Source organism: Vicugna pacos, chromosome 15 (assembly GCF_048564905.1).
Source record: "Vicugna pacos chromosome 15, VicPac4, whole genome shotgun sequence".
Classification (NCBI taxonomy): Eukaryota; Metazoa; Chordata; class Mammalia; order Artiodactyla; family Camelidae; genus Vicugna; species Vicugna pacos.
In genome coordinates, this window is record NC_133001.1 from 41,624,170 (window position 1) to 41,646,849 (window position 22,680).

General features: G+C 52.6%; 1 protein-coding gene and 1 long non-coding RNA gene across 12 annotated transcripts in view; one reads left to right on the top strand and one right to left on the bottom strand.

The window, feature by feature from the left end:
• LOC107033899 (uncharacterized) overlaps window positions 1–22,680 on the top strand; it is a 144,379-nt gene that overhangs the window by 104,924 nt on the left and 16,775 nt on the right. For 5 of the 6 annotated variants that reach the window (XR_012059137.1, XR_012059138.1, XR_012059134.1 and 2 more), the window contains 2 exons: window positions 4,485–4,655; window positions 8,849–10,002. This is a non-coding gene — a long non-coding RNA (uncharacterized lncRNA). Of the gene's footprint in view, window positions 1–4,484; window positions 4,656–8,848; window positions 10,003–21,144; window positions 21,245–22,680 lie in introns of those variants that run through there. The other variant, XR_012059133.1, reaches the window with a different exon arrangement.
• The window catches only part of PLB1 (phospholipase B1), a 131,556-nt gene that overhangs the window by 13,573 nt on the left and 95,303 nt on the right, over window positions 1–22,680 (bottom strand). For all 6 annotated transcript variants that reach the window (XM_072937987.1, XM_031684913.2, XM_072937989.1 and 3 more), the window contains 16 exons: window positions 21,884–21,935; window positions 21,416–21,496; window positions 20,787–20,852; window positions 19,922–20,022; window positions 18,789–18,870; window positions 18,022–18,126; window positions 16,943–17,038; window positions 16,314–16,385; window positions 10,015–10,080; window positions 7,510–7,570; window positions 6,897–6,955; window positions 5,136–5,203; window positions 4,844–4,887; window positions 4,526–4,625; window positions 1,589–1,640; window positions 592–672 (listed from right to left, as the gene is read on the bottom strand). In XM_072937987.1, the coding sequence (XP_072794088.1) occupies window positions 592–672; window positions 1,589–1,640; window positions 4,526–4,625; window positions 4,844–4,887; window positions 5,136–5,203; window positions 6,897–6,955; window positions 7,510–7,570; window positions 10,015–10,080; window positions 16,314–16,385; window positions 16,943–17,038; window positions 18,022–18,126; window positions 18,789–18,870; window positions 19,922–20,022; window positions 20,787–20,852; window positions 21,416–21,496; window positions 21,884–21,935 (1,186 nt within the window). The remainder of the gene's footprint in view (window positions 1–591; window positions 673–1,588; window positions 1,641–4,525; window positions 4,626–4,843; window positions 4,888–5,135; window positions 5,204–6,896; window positions 6,956–7,509; window positions 7,571–10,014; window positions 10,081–16,313; window positions 16,386–16,942; window positions 17,039–18,021; window positions 18,127–18,788; window positions 18,871–19,921; window positions 20,023–20,786; window positions 20,853–21,415; window positions 21,497–21,883; window positions 21,936–22,680) is intronic.

Consider the following 22,680-nt stretch of genomic DNA (forward strand, 5'->3'; position numbering starts at 1 on the left):
GAGTTGTGGTAGCTGCTTATTTTCTGGCCCAATAAAATATAGCACATCCTCAACTGAGAACAAGATACATTCCAGAAATTACAACTTCCAAAAGTTTGGACTTATTTCCCCATAGAAACGTTAGGAACGGGTAGGGTTCCCAGACCGGCTGAGATTGGGTAGCTCGTGTTGACCCTGAAGGACAGCAAGCCGTCGATCGGATGGGTTCAGTTTTATCAACCCTATTTATGACACTGTTTTGGCCTTCTCCTACACCCCCACCTGCCAAAAAACACCAAAACACCAGGGGCAGGGATTCCACGCAGGTGGGGGTGGTTATCCATTGGATACCAACGAACAGTGTGAGAGAGGCCGCCACCTCGGTAGTGCCTGCAGGGTGGGTACCTCCAGACACTTCTGGAATCACGGAATCAATGTGGTGGCCACTCAGCATCTCCTGCACGTGTGAGCCATGGCTGCTGGGCAGGCTCGGGTGCCTGGGAGAGCTGGCCCGTGGCACCCTCCTGAGGGAGGTCCGGCTCTGGGTATGGACAGTGACCTTGGCCAGCTGCTCCTTTCTCAGGTCCCCGAGGGGGCTGGGCTGGGGCCTACCGGATTCTCGCAGTAATGACACAAGTCGTTGCTCCCAATGAAGAGTGTGATGAGCTTCCAGTCTTTCTCTAGGTTGATTTTCTGAGGGGACAGGAGATACTGTTTAGACCTTGGTGCGGGGGGTGGTGTCACGTGTAAGGGGTGCTCACCAGGCCAGATGGCCCCCCATGTGCCTTCCACCGTCTTCACATCACAGTGAAGAGAAGATGCCAAGTGGGGCCTCCCTCACCCTCACCTTTGCGCTGGTCAAGGACTCCACCCAGAGCACTGTGCGTGCGTGTGCGTGTGTGTGCGTGCATGCCTGCTCACACAGCACAGAGGGCTGCTTGCTCTTTGAGAGCCTCTTAGGAGAGCTGCAGTCCAGGGTGAGGTGGAATGTATTAACACACCCTGAAAACATGATCTATAGGCCTTCAAAGGGGAGCCGAGGGCAAAAGAGCCATCTAGAAGCAAAAGCCCAGCGCTGGCTCTGGGGAGAGCCCTTTGGGTCTGGGTCCGGGGAGCGGGGAGGAGGAGGGTGTGAAGGAGGAGCCCAGGGTGGACCAAGGGTGGGGCGGGGGCTGGGGAGGAGCCTGCTTTCAACTCAGCCATTGTAGGAGTCCTGCCAGGAGCCAAATTCCAAGGCATAAACGCAGAGCATTTTAAAAAGTGCTAGTGAGAAGGTTTAGAGGGGCCAAGGGAGCAGGAAGGAGGAAGGATTGGAATGAGATACCTATTTTTAGAAGCCAAAGTTTACATAATAGGGCTTGGGAAGCCAACTGTTGGGTTAAGTAGAAAGCTGCCAGGCCAAGGCCTGCCACCTCCCCGGACTCCGCTCCATCTCTGCCTGCAGCAGTCCCTGGAGCGGAGGTGGCGTCGAGGTGGACACCCATCTCCTCTGAGCTCATCTGGCCCCTCTTGAAGACCAGCCTGAGCTGCTGTGGGGCAGAGGGAGCTCTTTCAGCCCCCCAGCTAGAGACAGAGCACCTCTTGGGGTGACCCCGGGTCCTGGACTCACAGGGCTGTTTTTCATTCGCTCCACGAGGTCCCGGGCCTGGGCAGGCATGTCCCTAGGTGGGGGAAGAGACAGGGATGTTAGAGCTGGCTCAGGAGCAAGGGCTCAAGCTGTAGGATTTGGGCCTGGCAAGATGTTTCAGGAAGAAAAATGTCATACAAAGTTCATTCCTTCAGCATGTATCGAAAGGCTTTCAATTCTCAAGAAATCTCAACCTAGTGAAAATAAAGATCTGCCGTGGGTCTCGGCACCACGTCACTCCAGACCCTGCCGGGGGCTGACATGCATCCAACTGCCCCCTCCGGCAGGCCTAGTCCTCTGTGGCCACTTTAGTGGGGGAATCTGCTCATCCTTCCCATCAGGGATGTTCCCTTATATCATCCAGGTCTTTCATTACAGGCTGAGCCTGTTCAGTTCTTCAGCTGCCTGTTTTAAAAATAACCTTCTGTATGTTTGAAAAAAGTCATTGCCCTAAATGAATGCTCAGCTTTCTCCTCACCAGGCTTCATGATTCCTTTAACCTTTACCTCTGAGTCCCACTCTCTGCTCCTTTAATCCTTTTGTTTTTCTTCTCTGTAGTTACTTCTGATTCCCACACCACTCTCATCTCCTCACTCTCCCCTGCCTCCCACAAAACAGGATGGGGGAGACAAATTTGGCACTAGCTCTCCCTTCACCTCCCAGATGTCTGCCGTCTATAAGGAAATGAATGCTTCTGGATAAGAGATATGTCACCGGAACCCTACAGCGATACGGGGTGTGAACCAGTGATACACATGACAACGGGGAAGTATCTCCCCGGCAGACGTAATTTTGCTGGGTGAAAGAAGTTAGACAAGAGAAAAGCTATTATTCTAGAAAATTCTAGAAATGTAAAATTCTAGAAAATCAAAACTAATCCATAATGACAAGGAAGCAGGTCAGTGGTTCCCTGAGGCCCAGGGAATGGAGTGGGAGACAGGAAAGGGGCAGGAGGGAGCGATTGATTACAAAGAAGCACAGGGAAACTGGGAGGTCTTGGACATATTTATCATCTTGCTTGCAGTAATGTTTTCATAGGTAAATGCAAGTGTCAAATTTATCAAAGTGCACACTTTTTATATGTGCAGTGTACTCGTGTCAATTATACCTCAATAAAGCTGTTGTTTTTCTTTAAAAAAGATATGTATATGAGAAGGGATACAGCCAGTGGAGGCTTCCATGGAAGAAGTCATAAAAGCAGTAACTGGTACAGGATGGGCATTTGAAATCTTTGCGTGCCCACGATGAGCTGTGCACGTGGCCCAGCATACGTGGTACCATCCGTGCCCCTGCTTCTCAGATAAGGGAGGCTCGTAGAACAATCCTCCAGCCTTGCTTACTTAGGTCAATGGCTTCCTCTCCTTTCCCCTAACACAGTACCTCAGAGACATTAACAAGAAGCTGCGTGCCTCGGCCACTTCCCCTGCCACTATTTGTTCTGGGGGAGGCAGCAAGCAGCAGTAAAATAGAAAAAGACAGCTTAAGAGAAGTGAAGCAAGAAAGGGGAAAGGGGCTTGAATGTCAACAGTCTAAGGAATCCATTCCTGGTTAATGAAGCCTGGGCTGTATAATAATAATAATAATAATAATAATGGTAATAACAGTAACTAGGTGTTGAAACTATGGCCCCCCGAAGCCCAATTTTTACAGAAAAATAATTTCTTCCTGCTTATGACGCTGAGGAACTGACATCGCTTCCTGTGGCTCAGAGACTCACACCAAGCGTGGGGCCCTTCTTACCGTGTCTGAAAGGAACGCTCCCTGTAAACAGAATGAGTCAAGCCAATTCCGTTTCCCTGGTGATCTGAGTGCAGCAACCCTTGTACAAAGCAAAGACCCAGCACGCTCTGTGCAGAAAAATCAATGAACTCTGCCAGAGCTTTCAACTTTAATTATCTGGGTTGTTGTCAACAATACAAATCCGAGTGAAAACAAACAATTGCCATGGTGTTTCGGGGATCTACCATCTAACTCCCTGGTGTCAACGTATGGCTTTTGCAGTCAAGGGCTGGAGATTCGGAGGCCAGAGAGGGGAAAGGGGAAGGGCGGCCATCCATGGGGCCATACCGTGTACCTGAGGTGCTGAGAGTCGCCTGCATGTTTGACCCCAGCCTCCACTGGGCGGGGAGGTCGGCTGGAGTCAGCTGGATGGCACCCTGGCCCTGGGCCACGTGCTTCCTGTCCACCACCCTCGAGTGCTTCCTCCTGCTGCCCTGAGAGGCGGTTACAGGGCAGTGGGCAGAGCGAAGGCTCTGATTCAGCCTGGTCTGATCCCGGCTCCTCTGGTCACTTGCTCTGACAACCTTGGGCCATTCAGGAAACGGTCTAAGCCTCATGCTAGTATCCAGCTCCCTTCTCATCAGGCTGCTCGCTCGCTCTTCCAAGCACACCTGTTCCTTCACGTCTCCCCCGACTCTGACTTTTCGGCAGGTCTCCCTAATCCACAGGGTCAAAGCCAAACCCCTTCCCCAATGTGCTGAGCTCACCATGATCTGGTTTCCAATTTCCTGTCCTTGTTCGCCCCCTCCTTTCCTGTCCACACAAACCTTCAGGTCTAAGCAAGTTGATGTGAAGCATGAGGGCCCTGGACTGGCCTACCACCAGCCACTCCATCCCCTCCAGGAGCACCAGACTCTCTCCTTTCTAGTCCTTAACTCTCTGATTCATTCTCGAAGACCTTTGTCGGTGCCCACCTCCTCCATGATGGGTCCTCATGCTAGTACCCATCTCAACAGCTGTGAGGATTACAGGAGACCATCCATGTGAGGGGGCAGCTAAGGGCTGGGCACGCAGAAGTGCTCCGTGCACTGCAGCTACTCCTGCCTGTCTAGGGACCAGGCTCCCAGACACCACTCTTCTCTTTTCCCTGATCTCTTAGCCTTGCCCTCCTCTGTGCCTCCGGTACCCACATCTACTCACCAAGCTCTGGCCCCTTCCACTGCTACATTCAGCCCTGCCGTCTCCTCCTGTGTGCCAGTGGAGAAGCCGAGGATTTCAGGGTTGAACTTCTTCAGAATGTCTTCGGAGAGGGAGGGAGCAGACAGCACAGGTGAGAGGGAGATGGACGTGCAGGGTTGGGGCTCAGGTGTGGGGTGGGATGGTTCTGGGTCTTTTCAGGGCTGGCTGCCTTCCCTCCTTACAGACAACCCTCTCTTCCCTTGCCCAGAGGGAGGCCCCTGGCCTCCGTGAGGGGTTGTTATGGCCACAGTAATGGTGCTTCCCTGTGTTGCTACTTACTAGGCAGTGTGGTGATGGTCTCCAAGTTGCCATCCCCTCCAATGCTGGGGAGGAGAAAGCACATTTGTTAAAACCACAGGTCATCCTATTTCTGAGTCAGAACCAGAGAGTCTACCCTGGAGCAGGTTTCCCATCACTCTTAGGTCTAGCATGAGTACCAGGGCATCTCTTCATCTCAGCACCGGGCCATGGGTACCCAGCCTTGTCTCCAGAGGGGTGACAGGGGAAACACACCACCCATGCCTCTTTGGGGGAGTGTCATCAACAGAGAATGAGTGGAGAACACTCTCACCTCCAGGAGAGGCCCCTCCAAGATGTGAGGAGGTCACTGGCATTGCTGGGTCGGGCTCCCACTGCTGTCTGAAAGGCAAAGAGAAGGCTCCAGAACTGAGCTGGGCTCAGGTGCAGGCTGGGGGCACTGGGGAGGGCCCCTCTTGCCCTGGTGTAGCAGCTGGGACCTGGATTTACCTTTTCTGAACTTGGTACCAGCTTTTCTCCAGGCCACTTAATCTCTGATTCATTTTGACTCTCCAGTCCTCTCTACACACAATCAGTAACCAAGTCATGGAAGAACAAGATTCCTCCTGCCCAGCCTCTCGGGCACCCATCTCTTCCTTCGTATTCCCTGTACCATATTCCTCAGGTGAGACTCCTATCCCCTCACCAGGGACAGCTCTGGCCTCTTACCCAACCCCAGTCTCCAGCATCTCCTCCCTTCTCGTCAGGCTGCCCGCCTGCTCTTCCTGCACACCTGTTCCTTCACGTCTACCGCGACTCTGACTTTTCGACAGGTCTCCCTAATCCACAGGGTCAAAGCCAAACCCCTTCCCCAGTGTGCTGAGCTCTCCGTGATCTGGTTTCCAATTTCCTGTCCTCATTCGCCCCCTCCTTTCCTGTCCACACAAACCTCCAGGTCTAAGCAAGTCGATGTGAAGCATGAGGGCCCTGGACCAGCCTATCACCAGCCACGGCATCCCCTCCAAGAGCGCCGAACTCTTCTTTCCAGTCCTTAACTCTCTGATTCATTCTCTAAGACCTTTGTCAGTGGCCACCTCCTCCATAAAGCTTTCTCTAAATGCCCTCTCTTATAAAAAGAGAAAATCCTCTTTGAGACTTGCAAAAGTAATCCATGTTCACCATAGCTAGTGAAATGATACAAAGACTTTTAAAAATTAATACTGTACCCCTATCTTAACCTCAATCATCTTGCCTCCTGCACACAGATTCAACATACTCTTCTGACCCCTGGTCCACATTTACACACCACCAGAGCCAGTTAATGGTTAAGAGCCTGGTGTACATCCTTCCACAGCTTTCCCCATGTTCACACCCAAATTAAAACACACTCACACACATATGGGGAGGTTGTTTTTTTACAGAAAAAATGCCCGATTTCAGAATTCCTGTTCGTCACCTCTATGATTATGCATCTCCTTCTGTGTAAATTTCTTCTTTTCCTAGATGGACAAGTTCCTAGAGGGTTAAGACTATGTCTTACACTTCCTTTTTCTCAGAATTGCTAGCAGAGTGTCTCACACACAGCAATAGCTGAAATGTTGGCCAATACAATTCCTTTAGCGAAACCGTGCTGTGTGCAGGAACTGGGCTCCCTCTGCCCCCAAGAACACATCTTTAAATGGGGTGAGGGGATACTGGGCAGTGTGTAAGAACCACTACCCTGGGAGTCTGGGTGATGGAGATGAGTTCCCTGGTAGAGGCAGGCAGACCTGAGTCAGTACCTAACACACACAGATGAACTGCTTGGGAGCAGTGGGGGAGGAAGGATGGGCAGCTGCTTTCTGGGGATGGAGAGGAGGGCTCATGGAAGAGGTGGCATCTGAGCCGGGCTGTGGAAGGGTGGAGGGCAGGGCATTCTAGATTGCCCTGGTGATGTCCCACGGCTGCCCGGCTGTATTTCAGTGCCAGATACAGGTATGTCCTCAACAGTGTCAGCTAAATGCTGAACACAGAGCCAATGAGGAGGAAGAGCTGATTCTGCCCAGGGCCTGGCTGGGTGCTGGGGTTCTCATGCCTGGCTCAGCAAAATACTCACAGTCAGCGAGTCACCCAGGGCGGCCACCACTTTGATATCCGCGGGTCGAAGCTCATGGACTAGGGAGACAGGCAAAAAACGTTGGTGGTCAGCGGAGGTCTTCCTTTTTAAACTATAAACGTGATTAGGAGCCTGAGATTCTGCCCTCACCCCACAGGTCCCCATTACACTTATTTCCAGCCTGAGGCCTTAAGAACTCTGCCTCTTCCATCCATTCGGAGCAACCAAGGCACTGAAGGCAATGGACTTGATGGCTCTTGTGCATCCTGAGAGGAGCTCAGCTCACGCTAGAGTGGTCCAGGAAACCTCCAGCAGCAGGGTCATGAGCATAGGCAGAGAGGACCCCAATCCTGACTGAACCTACCTCAGCAGACAGGGAGGCTGGGGGGGGGCTGCTACTGAGACAAAGTAGAGGGGACAAGTGTGGCTTCTGGGCGCCCAGCAGAGGCTTGTTTGTGGGCCAGCCTGTCATGGGCTGCCCGGGTTCTGGGTCTGCGTTGCATGGGAGTCAGCAAGACCTGCTCAAGCCTCCAAGGTGTGTTTTTAGGGTCTCCCGCCGACCTGATGCTTAGCAAGGCCCTTGATTGAAGGGGATGATGGTGTCTTCACTCACCTGATGTAGGGACACTGTTGGAAGGATCCCACTCAGCACACAGGAGGTCACTGCCCCAGTTCTAAATCAACAGGAGGAAAGACACATCACTTGACACTCACTGGGCAGGAAGGGTAGCTTCAGCCCAAGAAGAACTAGCTAAGGAATTCGTGGTGGAGGCTAGAGCTATGCCACTGCAGGGGGTCACGTGAGGTGAGGAGCTGTGAGGTGTGGATGGAGCAAGAGAGAAACTAGAGAGGAGGAAATGGGCGTCTGTCTATTTCTATGCACAAAGCACGTAACGCGTGGGCACGCATGTGCACACTCACGGTCTTTCCCATCTTGAGTTATCTATGCTCTTAAATGGGGCCCACAGTCATCCCAGAGCAGGGGAGGAAACAGTGAAGTCATGCTACAGGTGGCCTCCCAAGGGACACGGGTGTGGATGCCTTTATTAAGAGGTTCCACATGAGCTCATGCCCCAGAGCTTAGCAGCTAACATTTCATCCATAATTTCATGTGAGTGAGTCTCAGTGCTTCAGCTGGCTTCTAAAAGGTCTTTCTTCCATCATTCTTGCTGTTCCTCAATCCATTTTCCACACTAGTCAGGGAGATCTTTTAAAAATATGACACAGATTATGTTACCTTCTCCTAGAACCTCCAATAGCTTCCCACCTGTGTCCCCCCAGAAATCCATCTTTCTTACTTAGGGATTCAGATTCTGTATGTTCTGGCCCTTGACACCACCTCTGGTCTCGTGATCCCACTCTCCACCTTATTCACATGCCCGCCGCCATGCTGCCTTCCTTCTCTCCTCAAATGCACTCAAGTCAGTCCTGCTTCTGAGCCTTTGCAATCCCTGGTCTTGCCTGGGCCTCTGTTGCTGGCTCTCCAGATGGCTGGCAGCTTTTCCTCATACGTGTCCCAGCTCGAATCTCCCCTCCTCAGACAGGTGTGGCCTGCATGGCTCATCAGAATGTGCCACCCTCGCTTGCCCATCCCACTTTCTTGCGTCACCTTCCTCAGAGCTGTCATCACTATCTGAAATGGTCATGCTTAGCTGTCTACTGGATGCCTCCTCCAGGAGACTGTAAACTCCAGGTGTAATGGAGCAAGACCCTGCGGGACCTTCCCAGGACAGGACCCCCTGCCCCCACCATGTCCTCCACCTGTCTCTTGTCTGCAGAAAATCTTTAAAGAATTAATTTAATCAGAGAAATGAGAAAATGCAGAAACAAAGGGAAAGCAGTCAAACAGGACAAAATAACAGTTTAGTCATCAAGCAAAGTCAAGGACTGTTAGTTCCTCCTCAAGGACTATAAATAATATTCTGAACCATATCCTTTGAGCTGTTTTGTAGATACTGAAACCCCTACCAGGTGGAAGAAAGTTAGCATGATGTCCTGACTGTAGCCATGACACAATTCCAAGAACTGGCCTCAAAGAAATGGGAACAAACCGACCCTGGAACTGAAGGTTACCTGTTCTTAAAATGATCACGATGGTGCTGATCAGACCACTGCATGACCAACGTCAAGATGACTGTCAGAGCTGACTGCTGCTCTGCACATAGCCCCCTCCCTCCACCTATACACCTCAAAACTCCCCTGCTCCCTGATCAGCAGTGGGGAGTTGGACATGAGTCCACCTTCTCCCCTCATTGTCAGCCTCCAACATAAAAAAGCCTTTCCTACCAACACTTGCCCCTCAAATACTGGCTTTCGAGTGGTGAGCAGTCAAACCTGAGATCGGTAACACATGAGGGGTGGGATGCGTCTGTCTGGTCTACTGCTCTAGCTTCCCGAAACAGTGCCTGGCACATAGTAGGTGCCCAGTATGGAATAACTTCTAACTCCCAAGGGCAGGACCATGTCTGATATTTCTCTGAATGCCCTCTGGTCCCTAGCACAATACAAAACAAACCATAGGTGCTCAACTGACACTGGTGGTTGAGCCCCCAACCTGGTGGCCGACAGACGTGGTCTGGACCAGACCTGTCCTGTGAGGCTAGTGTGGTCCAGGATCCTCGAGGCCATCTTTGGAGTAGCCATCCCTAAAGCCATGGGCCCTGAATCCTCAGAGCTGGATTGACTGACTTGAACCCAACAAGCCCTGGAGACCCACGTGGCTATGCGTCAGCTTCCTGTTGGGCTCAGCCCCTGGAACCGAGGTTCTTCCCACTCAGTTTCCACCTTACAGGAAATCGATGGTGCATCATACCCACTGCCTCCCCCTCCTCCCTTCTTGAAAGGTTGAGCTGCCTAATCAGAGACAATGTCTGTGCAAAGGTCAAAGAAAATTGCACTTCCTCTAGTTGGTCGCTGACATCAAGTAAGCACTTGAGAACATGTTAGGACAATCCTGGGACTGTGTGGTTCAGGAATACTTTTTTCACATTCCAATTTCCAGCATGTAAGTCGGGTACATTTCTGCTTAAGCTAACTCTCTGAAAGCCACACGACACCCCGTGTTGCTGGGAGGTGGAAGCGGTTTATCCCTGAGAGGGAGACGTGCTTCAGGGGTTACCTCCGTGGCTGGCTCGGTGGGGTACGTGTAGTTACTGTTCCGGGGGGTTCTCAGGAAGGGCTCATTCTGTGAGAGAAAACAGAGGGAGAGGTTATCTGACAGCCTTGAAGATTGCTTAGGAAACAATAAGTACTAACAACCCTGCCCTCTAGACTTACTTAATGCTATTCTCCTGCATTTAAATAGAAAGAACTATATAAACAGAATTTCATTCACCCCCCAAGAGGGTTTTACATAACAGCTTCAGCAAAGGATGCACAAGAAAATGTCTAAAAAGGGTTCCACACATGTTCTATTCAGGGTTCTGTGCTTTTGTTTTCACCCTGATGATTGAACACCTCCCTCAGAATGATTTTCTTCCTTTTGTAATTTCTCTGGCAGGAGAGTCACATTATAGTATTTTTTTCTTCTCCACAAAATGTTACAGTGATCAATATATTTTAACATCTGTTGCTATTATTATATTATTGCCTCCCTTTAACTCTGTGTCTCACGCCCTGTGGATTGGTTTCCATATTTGGGTCGTGTTTTTGTTCCCATCCCTGCTCACCCGTTTATCTCACCATCAGTGTCACACAAGCCCAGCCAAGAATCCAAGTCTATTCAGTGCCGGGTGATGAGTTAATCAAAGAACAAAGATGGAAGTGGACAAAGAAGAAATGGTGGAGGGAAGCAGGTTATAAGAAAATGTAGAACTGACAGTGAAGCAAGAACAAGTTTATAAGATGGAGATCAGGCAACATTCAAAGGCCCAGGGCTGTCAACACCTTCACAAGATGTGCTGGCTGGGGTAGAAGGGCCCTGGTCTGACAATTTGGGAATACTATGGAAAAAGTGGGAAGAACCAGAAAGCTGGAGAAGAGGGCATTGGAGATCTGGTCCAGGGGTTGAAAGCTGACTGCCCATGGGATGAACCCAGCCAGGAGATGTTTTGTTCTGTTCTGCTTTATTTTGGCCTGAATGGCATTTAAAAAAGAGGAGGAGGAGAAGGGGGAGAAGAGAGGAAGACGACTCAGTACCTTTAGGAGGGGTGCATGCCCTTCAGATCTGGCCCTACCACCTCCTCTTGTCCCAGACTTGATCCTGTTCACGGGATCGTGTTCCTGCCTGGCACTGCATCTGAGTCAGCAACCCCTGATCGCTCCACTCTACCGAGGCGCAGGGTGGAGAAGGCACCTGTTCCAGGTAGTGAGTGCAGAGCTGGGCAGGCCTTCGTGATTGGAATGGCCTGGGTCCATTCCTCACACGGGAGTCAGGCCAATGAAACAGGAAGAGAAGGACTCAGCAGTCCCCTTGGAGGATGGAACCTACCTGCACAAAACTCCTGGCCCTCAGCACAGACCCTGGCTCCCTGGGGTGCTACACGTCAATCCTTCCTTCTGAGTCTTGGGATTCCTAATTGAAACCTGGGCCACCAGCACACTCAGCCAAGGAGGAAGTGTGCCCTGGACTGTCCGCCACAGTACAAGGCAAGAGAGAGCTTACAGTGGCAGGTCACCATGGCTAACGAAGCTTGTCTCCAGCTCATGTTATTCAGTGTCCCCCGAGCATTCACCATCAGATGAGGGCCACCTGGGAGCACCCAATAAAGAGCTCACCCACCTCTGTGGAGCACCCCATGTGTTCAGAGCACTGTTCTAGGTGTCAGGAATGAGGAGAGGATCCAGAGGCTTACAACCCAGTCAGAGAACACGAGAAGCATTAGGCAGTGAAGCATCAAAGCACAGTGTGTCTAGTAAGTGCAGTAATTGCTGAGGAACAGTTGCAAGAGCTGGGGATGTGTGATCCTCAAAGACAAGACTCGGTGGGAGGTGGGTCACTAATGATTGTTCTCCACCCACTTCATGGGAGTCCTGGCTGGGCAGAGGGCCTGGGGGCTGAAGCTAGTCCCAGAGTGGCAAGCAAAGGCAGAAACCAGAGGGCAAAGGCTTCCCCTGCTCTTCTGGACTTGCTGGAAGTCAAACTGGAGAGTCTGTTTGATTATGTGGTCCAAGTGTTGAGGGAGGGGACAGAGAGGGGAGATGGAACTAAGGGGTCAGAGGTGCTGGAATGTGGTGGGGAATGAGGCCAGAGCAGGAATGGTGAGAACAGGTCCAGTGCCAAGGCAGACAGGCGGCCTGGGGTGCCCGGGGCCTGTTTTATGGACCATTGACCGCATTGTGCGTGCATGAGTCAGAGTGGTTTAAAGGCCTGGAGCTGAGCAGAGGGAAGAGGGATTCCGTTTAGTCTGATTGGCTCTCCTAGGCTGGGTTCGTAACAGCAGTAAGTAGAAAGTGAAGCCGACTGAACGCCAGCATGAGGAAGTGCCCTAGTTATAGCCGTGCAAAGATGGGGTGGCCTGCCCTGACGTGAGTCAGCAACGTGAGTCAGTGGCTGCAGGAAAAGGTCATGTTCCTCTTGGCTGTGTTACTAGGTGTAAAGTTCCACAGCGAATGAGAGGTGGTTTTCTTCTGTTCTGTGCTGCTCAGACCCAACCAGATGTGTACCGTCAGGCCTGGGCACCAACTTCGGGGGGGGGGGCGTGTTCCATGGAGACACACCTACTACCTGCAGCACGTTTGGAACACTTGTCTGCCATAAAGGTTGAAGGAACTAAGGAGAAGACTCAGAGAAAGCCGGTACTGGTAAAACAGAGGAGGACATAGCAGCACTACGTGGAATCCCCTCTGACGTTTCTGTGCCTCCCATCTTGTCATCCCATCCTCCCATCCCATCATCCTGTCCTGTCCCATCCTATCATCCCATCCCATTCCATCATCCCATCATCCCATCCTCCCATCCCATTCCATCATCCCATCCCACTCTATCATCCCATCCCATCATCCCATCATCCCATCCTCCCATCCCATTCCATCATCCCATCCCACTCTATCATCCCATCCCATCCTATTATCCCAACCCATCCCATCCCATCATCCCATCATCCCATCATCCCATCCCATCCCATCATCCTATCCTGTCCCATCCCATCATCCTATCCTGTCCCATCCCATCCTATCCCACCCATCAGCCCAACCCAAACATGACCTAATAGGCTGATTTCACAGCTTGTTAACAGGTAGCCGCTTGGCTGTTCGAAAAGTACTGCCTTGAGTGTGTGGAAGTGTCAGTAAAGGCCATAGCCTCTACTTGCCTTGGGAGGGATGAGATAGAATAATTCAGTTATTATATGAGAGATTGCATCAACAGGATGCCAAGGCCCTCCCCACTGAGACCCTAAGGTTGTATAATTCGCTGTTGCTTTATGATGGGAAGGAGCAGATAGCCTTTAACACATAATGTGATGAGGACCCGCACTGGGGTGGTGGCCGTGGCACTAGGAAGGGGGAGGCACTGGAACAGCACTAGGAAGAATCCTATCAGACAGGGTGCCTGACGTTTTAAGCCTGCGGAACTGTGACAACCACAGCAGCGCTAACAGAGGCAGGAAGTCCTAAGGATCGGAGAGTTTGGGAAGACAAACTTTTCATTCCTGTTTTGGCATTCTTACTCAAAAATTATCTTTTGAATGAATGTTTGTTGAGGTTGAGATGATGGTGGGGGCAGGGCAGGACTGAGAGATTTAGAAGTCCAATGCATTCTTAAGAAAAGAGTCCCCCACATGTCATTCAGAATAGAAACACTGCTAAACAATCAAGTAAGTGTCCGGGAATCCAACAAGCCTCGGCTTTTTCACAAAAGGCTGGATGAAATGTCACTTGAAATTATTTCAGTTTTTCTCCGTCTGTGTCTCCCTCTGGTTCCTCCATTTTGCTGGTCCCCTGATCATACATTTAACCTGATTTCTGGGCAACCTCACACCATGGAGGGCATCTGGGGGCAAAGATCTCTTAAGGGTTAGAAATAGAGCTGTAGTCTGGGAAAGAAGGAAGAAGTGAAGACACAGCTTGGGAATCCTAGGCAAAGAAATTTAACAGGAAACCCTGGAAATGGACAAACCTCTGAGTGTGGAGAAAGTGAAAAGCGAATCAGCCTGAGACATGAAAGCTGGAGAAGGGCCACATTTTGGAGGCTGGGAGAAAGGAAGGAGGGTCATTAAAATAGATGACAGAGGGCAGCAACTGGAAAAACAGACCGATCAAGGTGGTTTTGCATCCGTGAATGCAGGGAGGAATGAATTTCATGGAGGAGGTGGCTAACTCTGACAAATGCTTCGAGAGGGCAAGAAAACTGAGAGCTCTCCTCCAAGCCTGAGGGAAAGCCAAGCCAGCTGCCCTGAGCTAGGGAAGGAGGGGGCAGAGAGGTGATGAAGACCAGAAGGGGACAATAGTCACGGTCCACAGAGACTAATCAAAAGTTGGCTGTGAAATCATGTGTCCCACCTGAAAGTCTAACAGCAAGCCACAGAGTGCTGCTAAGTGCCCAACCTGGCGGGGCACAAGGCACCTGCAGCTGATTGGGGCTGGGGGAGGAGCGGGGAGGAGGCTGCATTCATCTCAGCCCCCTCCTCCTCGCTGGGTCCTGCCTGTTGCCTCTATGTTTAGACACGGCTAGGATTAAAATACATGCTGCCTGGCCCCTGTCAGCTCACACTGAGATGCTGGTGGACTTTTATATAGCTCCAAGGCACACGGGATGGAGCAGATGGGACCTGAGGAACGCAGAATTCTACGTTGCCTGGTGCGGTGAAGTCGGGCTGGCCAACAGATGGATTCTTTTGGAATGGGCTCTGGGGTTGCCTGGCAACACTTCTCCCAGGCTGGGCTTCTGCAGTTCTAGGAGGCTGGATTTGCTCTCCTCTGCTCACGGTGGCTCAGTCAGGCTCTGTCCAGAAGGAGGAGCGGAGCTGACTGTGCCTTGAGATTCTGGGTGAAGTAGGAGACTTTGGGGGCTCCTTGCCTGGTCTGGGGCAAGGAATGGCACCGGCCACCTTGAGGCCCGCGGTGACAGGGCTCTACCTAACCCAGTGCCTAGGCTCCAATCTGGTACTTAATAGATATTTGTAGGGAGGGAGAGCAAGTGACGGCTCCCTGGAATGTGTTGTTGTTCTTTTACCTATCTAGTGAAAGGGCAATCGGCAGATTGGAGAGGGTTTTCCATGGCTGATGTTCAGTATGGCCATGTGGGTTGGTAAAATGTTGAAGGTTGCCCCCTGAATGGTTTACAGCCTCTGCTCTGAGCCCTCACATGCCTCTACTACCAGGGTTGCCTGGCCCCTCCCCTAGAACCTGCTGGACATGTCTAGGATCCAGCAATTACAGGGTTTACAGCTGGCATGATGGGGCCCTCCAGGACCTTGCCCCACCCCTCGCGCCAGCATCTGACCATCTGGACTGGAGGCACCCAGGCTGCACTGACTGTTCCATCACTTGACTATCTCCTTGCTCCAAGCACCGGACCCAGCATCTGAGCCCTCTGCTGCCACTGCCTTCACTTTTGTGTCCCTTCTTCCCATGGATCTTGCTCTCCTGATGAGGCTAAAGGTGCACAAAGCTGAGCCTGGGCCTGAGACTGGGGAAAGGGAGGCAGCAGACAGAGGACACGGGTCCAAGCACAGGTGCCCACCTCCTTTGGGGCCCTGGCAGACAGCCGGGGAGCTGCAGGTCCACTCCCTGCTCAGCCAGGAGGTGGGAGAGCCTCCCAGACTGGGCCAGGCCACCCTGCTTTTATTACCGCTGAGGGCTCCCTGATCTCAACCTTATTTGGTTAAAAAGCCATAAGACAAGGGGCAGAAAAGGGAGCTGAAGGCAGTGGGAACGTGTACCTGCCCCACCCCCAGGCCTGAAATCAGGTTTAACACAACCACTTACACTTTCCTCCTTAAAAGGAGCCCCGGGCTGAGCCTCACCCCAGTCCTCACAAGGCCAGTCCTACCTGCCCCTCCCCTCAGTGGCTCCAGGGCTTTGCTCTTTGACCCTCTCCCTGCTGGACCCTCCTGATCCAGGCTCCACTACCACGACCACGACCATGAGCTGCAGCTTCTCCTAGCCTCCAGTCTGCAGTCAGAGCTTCCCGTCTGTCTCACTTGTCCCTGCTGAGAGGTGTGGTCCTGCCATCCTCTCAGCTTCGTAACTTCCTTTCTCAAGAACCCTCATCTCTCACCCAGTCTTCTCCCTCTGCCGGGACCAGGCCCCCTCCCCTACCTGGGACTCCCCTTTCCAAAGAAATAAGTGCTTCTGCGCCCTCTTCTCCCCCATTCTCATCCACTTCCATCCTCCGAAGTCCATCCAAGGGGCAAGATGGGCAACAGAAAAGCTGGGGTGGGGGATAAAGGGAGGGAGATGGGGGGTGAAGGGGAGAGGGCAGGGTCTGAGCTCCGGGCTTCTGGAGGACAGCAAGGCAGCCCCCACCCTTATTACCTGAGTGGGGCAGGAGAGGGGTATATCCACCGTCAGGTCCAGGGTATCAGTTTTCCTTCCTGGTGGTTCAAGCTGATTGGGGAGGAAGAGAGAGACGCGGGTGTTCTCATTTGTTTCTTCTGGGGGGGGCATCCCCCCGCAGTGCACCCTGCAGTGGGGAGAGCTCAGAACTGGATTTCAGGGGGGCTGGGCCTCCGCTCCTGGCTCTATCAGTCCCCAGCTGTGGGATATTGGGCAAGTCACTTAGCTTCTGTCAGATTCATTTCCTCATAAACCCATAAGACTTCTTTGGCAGAGCTGTTGAGCAGCTTTAATGAGACAACATGGCTTTAACTGCCTAGCACAGTTGCTGGCAGAGAGAAAATATTGAATATATGGGAGGGTTCTGCCTTGCATTCATGGCAAGAATCCCTCATCACAGTTCAAAGCCCAAGGGAGAGGATGCAGTTGATTCAGAAATCTCAAGGACTCCATGTTTTCAATGCTATAGACATCTACACACGTGCCAGCCCCCACTCCCCTGCACCTTGCTTGCAAAGGGAGTCCAAGAACAAGACTGATTCCATAGAGGGCTGGCGCTTTGCTCTAGACTCGAACCCCAGAGAACCTGGGCACCCTGCTTATTTTACCATATTGACCCAAAGGGCTCTGGAGAGCTGGGAGTGGAATTTCTGACTTGGGTGGAGGCAGTCTGGAGCGAAGAAGGACATATCCAGGTGCCCATCCTGAAGGAGAGAAACAGATGTCCTTAAGTTCCCACCAGTGCAGAGGGTGGAAAGCAGGCCTCAGCTGGTGGTCTGACCCCTGGGGTTGACCTCTCAACACCCTCCGCCCCCTCGGGGTACTCCCAGCCTTTGGCTTCCTACAGGGCCCCCAACCTTCTTTCTGGCCCCACAATTCCCCACCGTTAATTTTTAAAGTGCTGCGTTTGTTTTTAGGCACATCTATGTAACTTGTGCTATGGTGGAGGGACTGAAAGCGTAGGCCCTGGGGAAGCCTTGGCCGGCCAGCTGGGATAGACTATGTCCCAGCCCTTGGCCAGCCGCTCCCAGCGGTCTCGGTGGGGAAAGGAGGGCCGAGCCTTGGGCAGGCCTGGGCAAAGCCTAGGTGCTCAAAGCTTCTTCCGGCTTCCCTCCATGTAGGTGAGGCCTTTGGGATGGAGGCCCAGGTGGACACAGCTGAGGCCCATCCTGGCCCATGCACAGAGCTCTTCTGCTCAGAGTGGAAGTGGCAGGTGGACAGTGTGGCCAGGCGGAAACACCACTCTCCTTTGTAGCTGCAGCAGTGTGTGGAGGGCAGAAAGAGAACTGTCTGGAGTCAGACGTGTTCAAATCTTGCCTCTCTGTTCCTTATTTCCTGTATGATTTTAGGAAGGACGTTTCACATCTCTGAGCCTCTGGTGTGTGGGAATGATAAAGCTCACCTCAAAAGGGTGGCTGTGCCGATTTTATGTATGGGATGCACAGTGCCCAGCACATAGTAGGTGCTCAGTAAAGTGGAAGCTGCTATGAGTGGTCAGGAGCACATCTCACAGCGGACTGCCTCTGGGAACGCAGTTCAAGGACACTGCGCCCCCCAGCCCAGCAGCTGGACACCTGCCTGGGTCTAGCCCGTTCGTTCCCACTCTCACAGAGGCACTTGGCATTTCTGCCTTGAACTTCCTCTTCCCTTTGGGAGCCCTGGCGGGGGGGGGGGGCAGGGAGCGTACCGCCAGGACGGGAAGCCGAATGCTGTGGAAGAAGGGCTGCAGCACCACGGAGAAGTCCTCCCGTGTGTCGTAGCGACCGGACTCCACCAGCTCGCGCATGCTGCTCTGGAGACAGACGCGTGGGTGCCTTCAACACAGGCCCTGGGATGCCAGGTGACCGGTGGGGCAAGGGTGGGGGTGGTGGCAGCGTCCCCGTCCCCATCTCCCTCGACAGGTGGGCTGACCCAGCTCTTTTGAGAACACAAACACCCTTGATGGCAAATCTCCAGAGTACTGGAAACCACGTGGTAAACCTTTTGGTTTTGGTTTTAAGTGGACTGCAAGCTCTGAAGGGTGAGGCAGGAAGTCGCACTCCAACCCCGAGGAGTCTCCAGAGGGCCCTGGGCTCAGGACCTGTAACCTTCCCACTCAGGGGTGGCCGGCCTGTTGGGGAGGCAGGGGTGGGAGGGTTGAGGCAGCTGGGCCTCCAGGGTGCAGGGGAGGGAAAGGCGGTCCCGTGGGGCACCCAGGGCTACTGCCCTCTTTAGGCCAAATGTCCGAGTTGAGCCACCAAGCTCGCTGTGAGGACTTGGCCACCTGGATTCCTTCGGGATGACTCTTAGTGGGGTGCCTGCCAGAGACACCGCAGCCAAGTGGACAGAGGAAGGGGCCCCAAGGGTGATGTTACTCCTCAAGCCCTGGTCAGCTCTTCCCTTCCCGGTCGCCTCCCCAGGGTGCTCTGGGCTGGTGAGTTCACCAAGTGGGAGAAGACACCTTCTTGGTCTTACCTGGTAGGCTTGGGTGACGTCCTCCAACCTGGCCAGCTCTTGGGAGCCCTCCCGTGGAGTCAGAACACAGTTACACAAAATGCTGCATGAAGAGGGAGGCAGGAGGACCCAGAGCAGAAGCTGTGGTCAGGGTGTCAGGGGCTGGCTCTGCTGCGTGAGGTGGGGGAGGACGGGGGTGGGGGGTGGGTGGGAGGGGTGCGGTGGGGGGAGGGGCTCACCCACCCAAGCCTGGGCTCAGGAGGCCCTGCCACAGGGGCTCAGGGGCAGCTTCGGGCCTGATTCAGGGACTGGATGACGTCCCAAGGGTGCGTGGATGCGCACCCTCTTATGTGAACAGAGCACAAACGTTAGCGGGTGGGCCCGGGGACTGCAGCACATCACACTGAACAGACGCATTTAGGCAAGAAAGTCCAACGTTCAGTGTTTAAGAATCAAGCGCGAGCGCGTCCTCCAGCACTGGGGCTGATGCCTCGGGGTCCCCAGTGCTCAGGCCCTCAGACACCTCCTGAGTTCACACTACTGCCCCACTGTGTCTCCTTTTGTTTTATTAGGAATTATTTCACACCCATAAAATATCCTTAAGGCCAAAAAAGATATCTCTAAAGCACTCGGAATAGTACCTCGTGCACAGTAAAATTTCAAAAAGTAGTTGTTAAATGAATAAATGTATGTATAAGATAGGAAGAATAAAAAACACAGCCCTGTCTACCTCTCACCCAACTTAAGAAACAAAACGCTCCCAAATGGAAGTTCCCTGTCTCCCTCCCCAGTTCGCCTCTCCCCCACAAAGGCCACTGAGTCACGTGGATGACTTCCATGCTTTCTGTTATAGCTGGACCACGTGTGTACACATCCCTGGATGTTGCTCCTTCGCAGGTTGGGCTGCACTGTCTCTCAAACCCTGACCTCCCACACTGTGGTCCCCTGTTTTACAGAGGTTCCCACTGGCACCCGAACTTGGGTACACGGGGACCCTAGCTCTGATCTCCCAGGAAGAGGTTGTCCTGGCATAAACCCCTTGACAGACTCGCAGACACAAGGACAGAGTCCCAGAGGCCCTGAGGAGTCCCCATTTCATGAGCCGTGACACTGGGTGAGTTCTTCTCCAGCCGGGGCAGCCAGCACCCGCCTACCTGGCCTGCTGCACCGGGCACTTGTCAGGGTTCCCTAGGAACACCTGCCGCACGACACTGGGGCTCATGAAGTCCACGAGGTTGACCAAGGCCCTGGGTACCTAAGGGTGAGGCTCCAGATGAAAGGGGGGATCCAGGCAGAACTCAGCTCAGCTGCTTGTGAGTTGGAGTTCTGAGAGCTGTCGTCACCCTGCAAGCTATGCCCTGGGGCCCACGAGGGCGGCAGCATGAATGGGCCTCCTGGACTGAGACAATAGGGCCGACTCGACTCTAAATACTGAGAGCTCCATTCAGCCATCGGTCAGTGAACCCAAATCCAGTAGCTTTAATCTTGGTGAGGTCGGTGCCCTGTTGGCCAGGACATTAGCCCTTGACTGTTTCCCTCTAACCCAACCTGGACTACCTCTGCTGAGCAGGCCAGGGTCTCCGTCACTCAGAGAAGCATCTGGTGGTCAGAGTGCCCCATCCCGGGCAGCGGGAAAGGCTTGTCCATTCCAGGGGATGGGGAGAGAACACACTGGGCACAGGACTGGAGGCGGGCCTGCTGTGGACACACCCTGTGGCTCAGAGTGCCGTGCCCAGCCTGGGAGCCACCCAGCTGCCACCCCCAGGGAATGTCCCAGGTAGTGGTGAGGGGACAATTAGTAAACACATTGCCTTCCCTTCTTCAAGCCTGAGACCCTCTGGGCTGATTCCCAATAGAATGAGGCTTCCTTAGGGGTAGGCCCCAAACTCTGGAAAAGACAAGGGCCCACGACCTTGGCTGCCTCATTCATGGGAAGGGATATTTCACCCTCTTTCCCGCATCCACTTTATCCCTGCCGTGGTTGAGCTGTGTCCAGCTTGTGGGAGTCCCCCAACCCACCTCTCTATGCAGGATGTCCAAGGCATTGCGGAGATGGTCAAAATAGTTGGCTGCAGAATACAGATTCTGGGAAGAGACAGGAGGGAGAAGAGGAGCTGGTTAGGGAAAGAGGGCAGCAGGGCAGAAGTAGCCCCACTTCTGGCTCCAGCCCCAAGGCTTTGTTCTCCCTTGGCCTCCAGCTGTGACCAGCTCATCATGTCAGAATCTGAGATGAACAGTTGACTATTTGCTGTTGTCAAAGATGGGGCAGACAGAAGACTGGAACCTTCAGCCAGAGCTTTCGTTCAGAAGCAGAAAGTGTCATGTCCTCCTTCCCACTGCTTGGGATTTACTGCTGCTTCTCTTTTTGAGTTCTCAGGAATTGTGAGGAAGGGGAACAGAAGTACCAAGTATCTGCAACCTGCGACCTCACCCTACCTGGGGCATGAAGTTGGAGCCAGAAACCTGAGGGTCGTGGGGTAAGAAGTGTGCATGCACATGCATGTGTGTGAATAGTGTGTGAGTGCGTGCACACACACAGGAAAGCTGGACAACCCTAGGGTTCATTCTAGGGACTGTTCTCAAAAAGGATCTCCAACGCCTACAGGTCAGAGTTGAAAGCAATGAGCAGGCTGGCCCGCCCCCCTTACCGAATCTGTGCAGTAGTCACATAAATCACTGCCTCCAATCAGCACCGTGATGACCTTCCAGTCCTCTTGGAAATTTACTCTCTATACAAAGGGAAGAAGATGCTTGATGATTTCCAACAAATAAACAAAAAACACCATGGCTCTAGGAAATCTATTCAACCCTCTAAAACTTCCTTGCCCACTTGAAATAACCTAATCAGAATCTCAGAGATGAAAGAACTTTACAGGTTTATTTATAGACCACAGATTCTTAGCATCAGGAGGGACTCTCAAGGTCATTGCGATCAAGAGCAAACCTCCCTCCAGCTGACGTAATCTCCTTCAGGGGGCCTTGGACAGGGGCTGCCCTACTGCTGCTTGAACGCCTCCAGTGACGGGGGCTCACTGTTTTCATGGCAAATCATTCCACCTGGGGACTTTAGTGGGTCAGAAAGCTAGTGTGTAAAAACAACCATAAATCTCACTCACATGGTCATCTTTCATCTTCTGTATCAGAGTCTGGGCTTGGCTCGCAAGGTCCCTGAGAAGGAGAGGAAATCAGTCCTGTTGAGGAGCAGTGCCTGGATTTTTCATCCTAAAGGGCCTGAACTGGAGGTTTCCATGCATTAACCTCCTACGCCCACCCCCAGCTGGCAGAGACCCTGATGCTTGGGGACAAGGAGCTACTTGCCTGTTCTGGCTAGTATTACAGTGGATAACCTTTTGAAAAGCCAGTTGTGTTTGTCCGAAAGCTGGAGTCAAGGGTACTGTCGATTATACTTGTTATTCACAGTCTCCATTCTAAGACTCCACATGCAAAGTGTCTTTTAGGATTCCATGCTAGGAAACTGTCTGTCTCATTTGAAGAACTGGTATAGATCCTGAAATTAGATCTGGGAAAGTTTTGGCATGCTTCCTCTTTTTACCCTGGCTGCTAGGAAGCTGACAGTTTGGTACTCAGGCACAATAATTGTAAAAAGGCTCATACTTCTTCCCCTCCTCACCCCACCAGTGGTGGTGATTTTTCTCTCTTATGTATATGTTATTTGTGTCTTTTTAAAAATAAACTTAGCTAAATGCTTCTTTTAGAAAGACGTGAAGAATAACTCTACACATATCTGGGTTTATAATTCATGGAAAGACCGGATCTCAGGCATCCCAAGCTCCCCACTAGTTTAGGCCCCTGTTAGAGTGTGAGATGGATCCAGAGAACCATGATCTCCTGGCACCTGGTGGTGGCGCCTGCCCCCCCAAACCCCGTTTCTATTCCCAAGAAGGGTCTTCCC